General features: G+C 44.1%; 1 protein-coding gene across 1 annotated transcript in view; it reads left to right on the top strand.

Annotated features, from left to right (window-relative positions):
• Nucleotides 1-13341, top strand: part of CA10 (carbonic anhydrase 10) — a 305312-nt gene that overhangs the window by 243369 nt on the left and 48602 nt on the right. Inside the window, exon 4 of the mRNA XM_082272483.1 lies at nt 9677-9862. Within this exon, the coding sequence (XP_082128609.1) occupies nt 9677-9862 (186 nt within the window). The remainder of the gene's footprint in view (nt 1-9676; nt 9863-13341) is intronic.

Genomic DNA, 13341 nt, shown 5'->3' with positions numbered 1-13341 from the left:
GTTTTTATGGTCCGTGTATATAATTATTGGTAGTTGGGTGCCTTCGAGTAAATGTCGCCAATTCTCCAAAACCAATTTTATAGCAAGCAGTTCCTTTTCACCCACGGGGTAATTTATCTCGGGACTGCTCAGGGATTTAGAAATAAAAGCGACTGGATGAAGTGGTGAAGTGTGGGTAGGTCGTTGGGAGAGTATTGCTCCTACTGCCATGTTTGACGCATCTACCTCCAGAATGTATTGGAGGGATGGGTCTGGATGGCGTAATATGGGAGCGGAAGTAAACCTTGTCTTTAACAAGTGGAAAGCCTTATTTGCTTCTTCTGACCATTTAAATGGTATCTTTATGCTAGTGAGCTGTGTGAGGGGTCTCACAATAGCAGAAAAGTTTTTTATGAACTTCCTGTAGAAATTTGAAAATCCCAGGAATCGCTGTAGCGCCTTGCGTGTAGTTGGTGTAGGCCAATCCTGAATGCAGGATATTTTACTCATGTCCATCTCGATTCCTGTTTTGGATATGATGTAGCCTAGAAAGAGTACCTCATCTTTATGGAACAAGCATTTCTTCAGCTTCACATAAAGATTATGTGCAAGCAATCTCGATAATACAAGTCTTACATGTCTTATGTGTTCAGACAGGGTCCGTGAATATATAAGTATATCGTCCAGATATACCACAACACAGACATCTAGTAAGTCTTTAAAAATATCGTTTATAAATCGTTGGAAAACTGCAGGGGCCATTGCATAGGCCGAATGGCATCACAAGATATTCGAACAATCCGTATCTAGTTCTGAATGCAGTCTTCCACTCGTGTCCATCACGGATTCGAATGAGATTGTATGCTCCTTTCAGGTCTAATTTTGAAAAATAGGTAGCTCCACGCACCTGCTCAATGAGCTCAGGGATAAGCGGTAGAGGATAGCGATCTTTTATTGTGATAGCATTCAATTTCCTGTAGTCGATGATAGGTCTGAGACTTGAATCTTTATTGCGAACAAAAAAGAGTCCTGCTGCTGTGGAAGAAGTGGAAGGTCTAATAAAACCTTTTTCCAAGTTCTCATCCAAATAGGTTTTGAGATGGGCAAGTTCATCCTGTGAAAGAGGATAAACATGACCGAACGGCAATTTGCTATTTGGGAGTATATCAATGCTACAATCATAGTCTCGATGAGGAGGTAATGCTTGAGCATTTTTCTCAAGAAAAACCTCAGAAATATCCTGTTAACATAGTGGTGCAATCTCATCTGTCACCACAGACAGAATCTTCCCGGAAAACGGGAGGTTACACGTTTCCTCGCAATAACAAGAAGGGAAGGTCAAGGACCGTTTCTTCCAATCTATGGTTGGTTGGTGTGTGTGCAACCAGGGAAGTCCCAACACAATGGGAAAGTGGGGTGATGGTATTAAATCGAAGGTAGAAGTCTCCCTATGAGACTCGTCAATAGTGACTAGAAGTGCTTGTGTCTGATCGGTGATCGGACCAGAGGATAACGGAACACCGGTAATAAGACTTACTGAGACAGGTTTGAGTTTAGAAATAATAGGAATTTTATTTAAAGCAGCAAAACATATATCCATATAATTTCCACAAGATCCTGTGTCAATCATGGCCTTAGTAGTAATCCTGTTCTGGTCCCACTGTAATGTCAAAAAAACAGAAATGTAGGGGTTAGTGAATGAAGTTGTCAATCCTCCTAGGGAGACATGTGAACACTCACCCTTCTTTTTGTTGACTAGGGGACAGACGTTTATCTTGTGATCCGGGGATGCACAGTACAAGCAGAGATTTTCATTTCGTCTTTTGGCTTTTTCCATAGTTGATAGCGGTGGGCGTATGGTTCCTACCTCCATAGGAACGGGGTTAACGGCCGGAATCCGAGAGGAAACGGATAATGGCATTCCCATCTTTTCAGCCTTTCTTTCTCGTAGTCTTCTATCTATGGTAATACTGAGTTGTATTAATGCATCCAGGGTTTTTGGCAGATCCGCTCGGGCGAGCTCGTCCTTAACGGTTTCTGATAGGCCAAGCCTAAATTGGGTTTTCAGAGATGCATCATTCCATTCTGAATCAAGGGTCCATCTCTTGAACTCTGCGACAAAGTCTTCTACAGGCCTCCTTCCTTGTTTCAAGGATCTTAACTGAAGATCAGCAGTACTCTGCCTATTGGGGTCATCATATAGGCTAGTGAGCTCTGCCAGGAACAAGGCATAGGAGTTGAGAAGCGGGTCGTTTTTCTCAAAAAGAGAATCTGCCCAGGCTCGAGGATCGTTTGATAGGTAAGAAATAATAGTACAAACCTTAATGTGATCAGTAAGGTAGGTACGAGGTTTTAGCAAAAAAAGTAACTCACATGCGTTTTTAAATTCGCGAAATTTTTTGCGATCGCCTGTAAATACCAAAGGGGGATTTATCTTGGGTTCAGGGGACTGAGCAGAGGTAAGTTGTGTCAGTCTAATTACCTGCGACAGAGCCTGATTGTCTTCTTTTAATTCAGCAAGTGCGTGTATTAACGCAGATACTTGCTGTTTTAATTGTGTCACCTGAGTGGTTATTTCTGCTGAATCCATTTTTTGGTTCGTTCAATCTGTAACGCTCCTGCGTTTCTTATATGGTGTGGATTTTCAGCTGCAGAAATAGTTCCACGTCAGTAGTCATGTAAGAGATATGCTGAGATACCATTCCCAACCTCAATGACTCATCATGTGTGGAAGGTCTTATTTCAGCCAGTAAATACACACAATTAGCAAACTGGTTCCTAGAGTGACTTTATGTATGTGGTAACACAATGATGAAGGTTGAGGGATAGGTTGAGTGGAAGTGGTAGGTGATAGACACTTGAAGGTGAGACAGTAGCAGATGGATGCAGGAAGGTTTAGCAATGTTGTATGATAGCAGATGATAGAATAGCAGGTGGACATACAAAAGAGATTAACCCAGTGCAGAAAAGTAGCAGTAGTCTCAAGAGCTAGCAATCTAGTTATGCAGATGTGATAAACAGTCTTTACTATGCAGAGCTAAATAGTGTAAGCTTAGTATAAGTTTATAGAGAATTCCCCTGCGGGGTACTTAGCACTATTAGCGATACAGCCGAAGGGTGGTTCAGGAGAGGCGGATGATCCAGTAGCGGGATACAGGGATCAGCGCAGCGAGGTTCCGTCAGCGAAGTAAGCTTGCAAGCATGGAAGCTTCAAGCAAGGTTAGCATCCAGGTAAGGGTGTTTGAACGAACACATGTGAGTGAGAACCGGCGCTTTAAATAGCCATCTAGTCCGGCGCTGGGTGATGACAGCTCCAGTCTTAAAGGTGTATGCGCACCTTTCCAAAAGTAAATGGTGGGGCGCATACACTTGTGGAAAGTGTAATTTAGGGTACCAAAGGTACCGGAACATTACACATGGTTGCTGCCTTTTAAACTCAGGCAGCTGAGTTTGACAGGTGGCACTGTAATGGAACTGCGACCCACACTGTGTTTGTGGGCGTCCATCAGAATACCGCTTCCTCCAGTCTGAACATAGATATCAGATATTCTAGCCGCCCTACATACAAAACTAGCCGAGAATAGCTTGTATAGATCTGGAACCTTTATTGAACACACACCGAATATATACCCTACACAGGTCAGGTGCCTGATTACATTATCATATGCAGATTAAATTGTATGCAGAAATATAATTAACCTGAGCTATTTACCTAGCCATCTGGACAGAAACAATAGGTGAGTTAATTAACAATGGGACAGACATGCTTAACAGAAAACAAATCACACCTTAATACACAGACAACAGCAGGAGACCACCAGTAACAGACTGTCCGTCTCTTACATTGAAGAACATGGAACAGAGGCCAATGTGACCACCTCTTTCAATGAACATGTTCAAAATCAAACAGGCCAGGAATAGTCTTCATATATTACTTGAGATATACGGTTGATAAATATTACTGTCCCATTTGAAGTAATCCAAACCATATTCTCAGTGTCCATTAAGTAGTTGTCCATCATTTCCTTGGTCACCCTGTGTCCCTAATAGACACAGGGTGGCTTACACATAAAAGAGGCCTAGGGGGCTAAGAGAGGGATTTCCCAACCTCTCTAAGGTAAGCTGTGTTCCACGGGCCCTCCAACCAAAGTGACTCCCAAAGTGACTCACAGGCACCACCCGTCAAACTCACTTGTTCAGTGCTTTGGGGCTGCAAGTGAAATGTAGTGGAGCGGTCCCACAATGTAAAATTGCCATTTGCCAATTTGAAAATAAAAGGAAGAAAAAAAAAAAAACAATGCTGCTATACCACCATCTGAAAAACAATCCACGGCTGAATGCTTTTCAGAGGACGGTAAGCAGTATTGCAAGTCTGAAGGAAGCCGGGAGTTAAAGTAGAACTTTAGCAACATTATTGATACTCATAATTACATAATTCTTATAAAGCAGTAAACTTTAAAATATGTCCCCACTGACCTTTGTAGTTAGACCCACTGTGGAGTAATTTGTCCTAAATAAGAAGCAGTGAAGTTATTCAAGTCAGGTCTCAGCACTTTGGTTTCCTCTTCTAATAGCTCCCAACTGTCCCTGATTTCGAGGGATTGTCCCTCGCTTTTCCTTATTTGTCCCTCATTTTGGTCTGATCTGTATAGTTGTACATAAAATGCACTATTTATTTTTGAAAAAGTGTTTCCCGGTACTAAACCTTTCATCCAACTTCTAAATTGCTGCATTTATAAATTTCAAAAGCCAAAAAAGGAATAATAAAGTGGAAAAAGCACTTGTGAGTTTAACAATTTTTTTTTTTAATATATAATTCTTCTTTAAGGGGGTTTGGCAAGGGGTGTGTCCTATGATTACATACTTCTGCTAATAAGTGTTCCTCGTTCCCATCTCAAAAAGTTGGGAGGTATGCCTTCTCCCTGTGCACCAGCCCTTTGTTTTCATTAGAGATTTAGAAGGCTGTCAGGCTGACACATCCCTGTTGGGGATTGGTGGGGTGAGCTACATAAAAAATAAGTGGAAATGAAAATGAATCACTCCATAGTGACTGCAGCTACAGAGGTAAATTAGGGTTTATTTTAATCCTTTTACTTGTCTGCATGTAAACAAACTCCGTTCTGCTGTAGCGGCTGGGAATTTCTTTACCTTTTCACTGCAAGCTGCTGTCTGTCCTGTAGAAGTGATTTGGGTGGCTGTAAAGATGTTAGATTACTTCTATACCTTTGTAAAGGTGTTGCCGTTGTGAAGGTGGGGGCTGTTGTACATGAAATTCTGTTTGTAGGATTAAGCCGCTGTATCCAGTTAGCATACGTCAGTACTGGTATGATGTATGTTTCCCCATGGACACCCACTAGAATACTATACTTCTATTTTACATCAAATATTTTAGTCTTTCTTCTTTTGATGACAGCATCCTTTGAAATCTTTCCTTCCTGATAAAGTCATGTTGTACAATAGGCACCAGAAGCCGGACCGTCATCCCAGGTTCATTCCAGCTGTTTTTATGGAACGAGTTTTCTCTGATATAAGATGCTTCAAAAAAGAAAGTTCTTCTTTCTCTTTTGCACACGTAAAGCCGAACATCAGGGAAACCGCTACAAATAGAGATGAAATACATACAAGGGAGCTGCTCTACCAGCCAGGGGCTTTAGATTTTTGTCCATCCAGTTCTGAGATTTTTACAGCACAGATGAGTTAAACCAACACCAAACTCTGGTTTAAAACATTTATTTTGAGTATTCTTAACTCCAAAAGTCCCTATTGTTCTAAGCCTCCTCCAAATATTCAATATCCTTTTTTTTTTTTTTGCTGCTGTGATCTGACTTTCAGTTTTTATTGTGGCTGCATTTGTTCTCCATGGTCCCAACTGTATGTAAGAATATAGCCAGTCTTCCTTGGTCCCACTGTATGTAGGAACATAGCCACCCTGCCTTGGACCCACTGTATGTAGGAATGTAGCCACCCTGCCTTGGTCCCACTGTATGTAGGAATGTAGCCATCCTTCCTTAGTCCCACTGTATGTAGTAATGTAGCCACCCTGCCTTGGTCTCACTGTATGTAGGAACGTAGCCACCCTGCCTTGGTCCCACTGTATGTAGGAATATAGCCATTCTTCCTTGGTCCCACTATATGTAGGAATGTAGCCACCCTGCCTTGGTCCCACTGTATGTAGGAACGTAGCCACCCTGCCTTGGTCCCACTGTATGTAGGGATGTAGCCATCCTGCCTTAGTCCCACTGCATGTAGTAATGTAGCCACCCTGCCTTGGTCCCACTGTATTTAGGAATGTAGCCATCCTTCCTTAGTCCCACTGTATGTAGGGATGTAGCCATCCTGCCTTAGTCCCACTGCATGTAGTAATGTAGCCACCCTGCCTTGGTCCCACTGTATTTAGGAATGTAGCCATTCTTCCTTAGTCCCACTGTATGTAGGAATGTAGCCACCCTCCCTTATCCCCACTGTATGTAGGAACGTAGCCACCCTGCCTTGGTCCCACTGTATGTAGGAATGTAGCCACCCTGCCTTGGTCCCACTGTATGTAGAAACGTAGCCACACTTCCTTGGTCCCACCGTAAGGAGGAATGTAGCCACCCTGCCTTGGTCCCACTGTATGTAGGAACATAGCCATCCTGCCTTGGTCCCACTGTATGTAGAAACGTAGCCACACTTCCTTGGTCCCACCGTATGGAGGAATGTAGTCACCCTGCTTTAGTCCTACTATATGTATGAACATAGCCTCCCTGCCTTGGTCCCACTTTTTGTAGGAATGTAGTCACCCTGCCTTGGTCCCACTGTATATAGGAATGTAACCAACCTGCCTTGGTCCTACTGTATGTAGGAATGTGGTTAAACTGCCCTGTTCCCACTGTATGTAGGAATGTAGCCACCTTGCCTTGGTCCCACTGTATGTAGGATCATAGCCACACTGCCTTGGTCCCCCTGTATGTAGGAAGGTTGTCACCCTGCCTTGGTCCCACTCCATGTTGGAATGTAGCCACCCTGCCTTGGACCCACTGGATGTAGTAACGTAGCCACCCAGCCTTGGTCCTACTGTATGTAGGAATGTAGTCACCCTTTTTTAGTCCATCTGTAAGTAGGAATGTAGCCACCCTGCCTCGGTCCTACTGTATGTAGGAATGTAGCCACCCTGCCTCGGTCCTACTGTATGTAGGAATGTAGCCACCCTGCCTTGTTCCCACTGCATGTAGGAATGTAGCCACCCTGCCTTGTTCCCACTGCATGTAGGAATGTAGTCAAACTGCCTTGGTCCCACTGTATGTAGGAATTTAGCCACCCTCTATCTCACGCTCCTGAGATGGACTAGGAACTACGGGATATGTAGTGTGCATAGAGGAGTGCACATGACCACAGCTAAAGCACACTGCTCATTCCAAGCAAATTAAAGTGAGGGGTGAAAGGAGAGGTTAAGGAGCTTACAAGGAAGCATAAAAACACAGTAAGAAACAAAGTAATAAAAATAGATCACAGGGCTATCAAGTAAAGAATGTGTATGGGTTATTTTTGGAGAATAAGGATATCATTTAGTGTCACTTTAAAGCTCAACTCCAAGCAACTAAAACATTATCCACTGCAGTGGGGCTGTACCTGCACTAGTCTCCCAGTTCCTTCCGCTAAAGACATCCTCACAGCATGATGCTGCCACCACCATGCTTCACTGTAGGGATGATATTGGTCAGGCGATGAGCAGTGCCTGGTGTCCTCCAGAAATGATGCTTGCCATTCGGGCAAAAGAGTTCAATCTTTGTGTCATCAGACCAGAGAATTTTGGTTTTCATGGTCTGAGAGTCCTTCAGGTGCCTTTTGGAAAACTCCTGGCGGGCTGTCATGTGCCTTTTACTGAGGAGTGGCTTCCGTCTGGCCACTCTACCATACAGGCCAGATTGGTGGAGTGCTGCAGAGATGGTTGTTCTTCTGGAAGGTTCTCCTCTCTCCACAGAGAAACACTGGAGCTCTGTCAGAGTGACCATCAGGCTCTTGGTCACCTCCCTGACTAAGGCCCTTCTCCCCCGATCACTCAGTTTGGCCGGGCGTCCCATTCAAGGAAGAGTCCTGGTGGTTCCAAACTTCCTCCATTTACAAATGATGAAGGCCACAGTGCTCATTGGGACCTTCAATGCTGCAGAACATTTTCTGTACCCTTCCCCAGATCTGTGCCTCCATACAATCCTGTCTCAGAGGTCTACAGATAATTCCTTGACTTCATGGCTTGGTTTGTGCTCTGACATGCACTATTAACTGTGGGACCTTATATAGACAGGTGTGTGCCTTTCCAAATCATGTCCAATCAACTGAATTTACCACAGGTGGACTTCAATCAATTTGGAGAAACATCTCAAGGATGATCAGTGGAAACAGGATGCACCTGAGGTCAATTTTGAGTGTCATGGCAAAGGCTGTGAACACTTATGTACATGGAGTTTTTTTCTTTTTTATTATTTTTAATAGATTTGCAAAGATTTTAAATGTTGTCATTATGGGGTATTGTTTGTAGAAGTTTTGAGGAAAATAATAAATGTACCGTATATACTCGAGTATAAGCCGAGTTTGTCAGCATGTTTTTTCATGCTGAAAATGCCCCCCTCGGCTTATACCCGAGTCACTGGCTTCAGTATCTTTTGAAAAATAGCGCCACTCGGCACCAACATATCACTGAGCATGTGCCGCATTCCCGGGAATAGCCGAACGTGTTCGGGATTTCCCGAGCATCGGCGGCGCATTTGCGGTGACGTATTGGCGCTGGGTGGCGCGATTTTTAAATCGAAGACGCCTCACCGACAGAAAAGTGAGACTCCTCCGCAGCCCCTGCATTTCCTAATGCAGTGCTGCGGGCATGGTACAGGACATTCTCCTGTACCATGCCCGCAGCACTGCATCTCCTGTGCCATGCCTGTGCATACTGTGCCATGCCTATACCTACTGTGCCATGCCTGTATATACTGTAACATGCCTGTACATACTGTGCAATGCCTGTCCTTACTGTGCCATGCCTATACCTACTGTACCATGCCTGTACTTACTGTGCCATGCCTATACCATCACCTGTGCTATGCCTATACCATCACCTGTGCCATGCCTATACCATCTCCTGTACCATGACCTGTGCCATGCCTGTACCATGACCTGTGCCATGCCTATACCATGACCTGTGCCATGCCTGTACCATGACCTGTGCCATGCCTATACCATCACCTGTGCCATGCCTGTACCATCAGCTGTGCCCTGACCTGTGCCATGCCCTTACCATGACCTGTGCAATGCCTATACTATGACCTGCGCCATCTCCTGTACCATGCCCGTAGCCCCTGTTTTGTGTCTCGTGGTGGTCCAGTTGGGTCCAGTAGCTGCTGCATTTCCCACCCTAGGCTTGTACTCGAGTCAATAAGTTTTCCCACTTTTTTTGTGGTAAAATTAGGGGTCTCGGCTTATATTCGGGTCAACTTATACTCGAGTATATACAGTATTCAATTTTGGAATAAGGCTGTAACATAAACGAATGTGGAAAAAGTGAAGCGCTGTTGATACTTTCCGGATGCACTGTATGTCTATCTGTGAGACTGTCTTTTGTGACATAGTAAGTAGTATTTTGCGGGTACAAGGACTGTGGTATATGTGTGCAAAGTATACAGTGACCCTCGCCCTCTGAACTGCATCTATTCTTTGCCGTTGATTGCAGGTGAGCGGCACCATGTACAACACGGGGAGACACGTCTCGTTACGGCTGGACAAGGAGCATCTAGTGAATATTTCTGGCGGGCCTCTCACCTACAGTCATCGTTTAGAAGAAATTCGGTTACATTTCGGCAGCGAGGACGGCCAAGGCTCAGAACACCTTCTTAATGGGCAGGCCTTTTCTGGGGAGGTAAGGCCGCTGTTTGCTTCCATCCAGGTTAGAAAGAAAAAAGGAAACTGTAAAAAACAATACTTTTTAATACCTGCGCACCCTGGATTAACCACTTCCCAACCACCCCCTGCCTTTTTAATGCAGCGGGGTGGCTCTCCTGTGCAAACCGGCATAGACCTACGTCGGTCGCATGCGGGAAGCTAGGGGCAAGCGTGTGCCGGCGTGGGCGCCTTCCCGCCCCCACTCGGCAGCGGGGAAGCCGATGCACGGGTCAGGTGGCTCCGATTGCCGCCTGACACCCACGATCGTTCCCCGCTGAGAGAGAAGGACGGTCGTCTGTTGTAAACACAGCTGACCGTTCTTCTCCCTGAAATGATCTCAGAGCGCCTGTGATCCTTCTATATAGGATCACATGTCTCTATGGTCATTTCACAAGCCCCTCCCCCCACAGTTAGAATCACTCCCCTAGGCTCACATTTAACCCATTGATCACCCATAGGGTTAACCCCTTCCCTGCCAATGTCATTATTACAGTTACAGTGCATATTTTTAGCACTGATTACTGTAGTAATGTCACTGGTACCCCCAGAAGTGTAAAAAATGTCAGTTAGGGGTCCGATCTGTCCACAAAATGTTGCAGTCCCGCAAAAAATCGCAGATCGCCGCCATTACTAGTAAAAAAAAAAACAGTAAAAATGACATAAATCTTTCCCGTAGTTAGTAGACGCGATAACTTTTGTACAAACCAATCAAAATACGCTTATTGCAATTTTTTTTTTACCAAAAATATGTAGCAAAAAACAAATTGGCCTAAAATGTTAAAGTTTGATTTTTAATTTCTTTATGAGAATGTCATAAAGAAGAATGTGAAAAATATAGGTTTTTTTTTCAAAATTGTCGCTTTTTTTGTTTATAGCGCAAAAAATAAAAATCGCACAGGTGATCAAATACCACCAAAAGAAAGCTCTATTTATGGGGAAAAAAGGACATCAATTTTAATTAGGTACAGCGTCGCTCGACCGCACAATTGTCTGTTAAATTAACGCAGTGCCGAATTGCAAAATATGTCCTGGTCATTAAGGGGGCAAATCCTTCCAGTCTTAAAGTGGTTAATAACGATCACTGTGAAACTTAATTGATACAAAGTGAATACAAAATGAATGAAAAATTAACGAATTAAACAAAAATTAAAGAAAGTGAAGCAGCTGGTTAAGAAGCCAGAAAAAGCCAGAATAAGTGAAAAGTAAATATTGCTATTTAATAAACCACGCTCTCTCAAACACTGATACTGAATATTGTGTTCTATTGATATGTGTATATAAAAATTAATACAAATTATTAAAATTTGAAAAGTTAGGAAAAAGGAAAAAATGATCCATCAACACCAAAGTGCTCCACCACAGACTGGAACACAGCCCAAGTTACAAGAGAGTAAAAAAGCTGGCTTCAGCCTGGCTCCACCCAGACCATGCCACACTGACGCATTTCGCCCCAGGCCTGTGGGTGGGCGAAATGCGTCAGTGCAAGTGTTCTGGGAGAAACCAGGCTGCTCTCTTAGAACTTGGGCTGTGTTCTGGTATGCGGCATATAACTTCTTGTTGTTATGCACCTTCATTTGAGCCAGGATGAGTTTTGTGGATGCCGGCCCTCACACCAGCAGTGTGAGTCACCGGAGGATGTTGGATCGGCAATTGGAGCGGCACTCTAAGTAGTCCAGCACAGGTCACAATACTGAGCGTATATATTTACAGGATAACCCTGCTATGAATTGACACACAGTTTCCTTTTTAAGTGAAAAGTGAATATTGCTATTTAACCAGTTACCGACCGCGTCTACGTCGCTTGCTCTCAGAAAGCTAGGGGGCGAGCTTGCTCTCAGAAAGCTAGGGGGCGAGCTTGCTCTCAGGAGCCTGGACTGATCAGTGATCAGTCCAGGAGTTTGTAGTTGTTTTTGGTGTTTTATTTTAATTAGGGATGGGAGAAGGGAAGAGTGGGATACTCCAAATTGAACTATTTACAATGGATGAGGACTTCTGTCTTAAGATGAGGCCCAGACGAAGATTGACCTTGCCACTAGATGAATTTGGGTTAAGTCTCTGTAAAGATGACTTAATTGGGTAGATTATCTTCGGCATACCTGCCTAGTATCCCCTTTCACTCCACAGACTGACACCCGTCCTCTGACTATCCTACACCGGGGTGGCCCCCCTCAGGTCAGGCCGCCTATAAATGATCCCCTGTACTCACGATACTGTTTTTTGAGGGTCTCCAGTGTCTCTACCCCTCCAGCCAGTTCTCTTGGACCTCTGGGTTTAGTTCCTTTCCTCTGATCCCCAGGCCGATTGCCTGTGACCACGTGCCACTGCTACAGAGGAGGAGGCAGCTGCCACCCTCCCTCCGGGACTCTGCCAAAGACCCCGCAGCACATGTGCTCCTGCCTTTTATACAGTATCCCATAATGTACTGAGACAGCCAGTCTCTACCAATCACTGGAACTGTATCAAAGCCTGTGTACCCATTGGTCAGGTTTCCTCCCACTGTCCAATATATTGGACCAGTGTGAAACACTATCTAGACCCAATGAATCACACACTGAGCACACTGAGCAGACATAACTCATAGATCCTGATCTCTGGTAGGCAGAAAGCAATATAGATTTCCCTGCTGCTGCTCCTCTGATAGGCAGACAAAGCCAAAAACTATACTCTCTCACTAGCACCTACCTAGGAGGGCGCTACAGTAGCATGATTTCCAGTGCGACTTTGGAGCGCAACTTCAATGTAACTTTTAGTGCAACTTTGATCCGACTTTACACTCAATGGATGTAAGTCACGTCAAAAGTTGCATCAAAATATTGCAGGCTCCTTTTCAAAATCACTGCGTTTTTAAATTGCACTGATTTGACTTGGTGCCTTGAAAAGAATGGCTGTGACTTGTTATGTCCAAAGTCACACAGCTTTAAATGAACCTAAGAAAATGAAACAAATATTGTTTTCCCCAACACTTCATATTCCTGATGTGTGCCTACTGTACCATATACTTGTATAAGAAAGTCTCCTGTTCTCCTTGCATTGCTTCCTTTGTGTGAAATCCTGTCAGTCCCTCTGCTTTCCTATTAAAAACTGACCACACTAAGCAGGAAAGCACACCGTGGTCAGTTCTCTAGCTGTGCTGGAAGCTCAGCATGCTCTCCTCAAATGATCAGACTTTTCCTGACACTCCCCCTCTGCACAGCCATTGACTGGGTAGCTCAGTGTGCTGCTGCTTCTCCTCCCCCCAGCTCTTATGCAGCTGAGAACAGAGGGAATGTGATCACTTACAAAAAGGGAAAAAATGTATTTATAATGTATTTTTATATCTATACACAAATTTTTTGCCTTTCATTTATATTTTAAACTGAATGGGTTGTTTTACAAGGGGATCGTTTACAATACCTTTAATATCAGTCATAGTAATGCTCCAGATTTGCCATTTATCGACATTTTAATTCCGAATTG

This window comes from Pelophylax lessonae (genome assembly GCF_965119305.1).
Source record: "Pelophylax lessonae genome assembly, chromosome: 11".
In the NCBI taxonomy this organism is placed as follows: Eukaryota; Metazoa; Chordata; class Amphibia; order Anura; family Ranidae; genus Pelophylax; species Pelophylax lessonae.
Note: the sequence above shows the minus strand (reverse complement) of the source record. Positions and strands in the feature narration are given on the sequence as shown.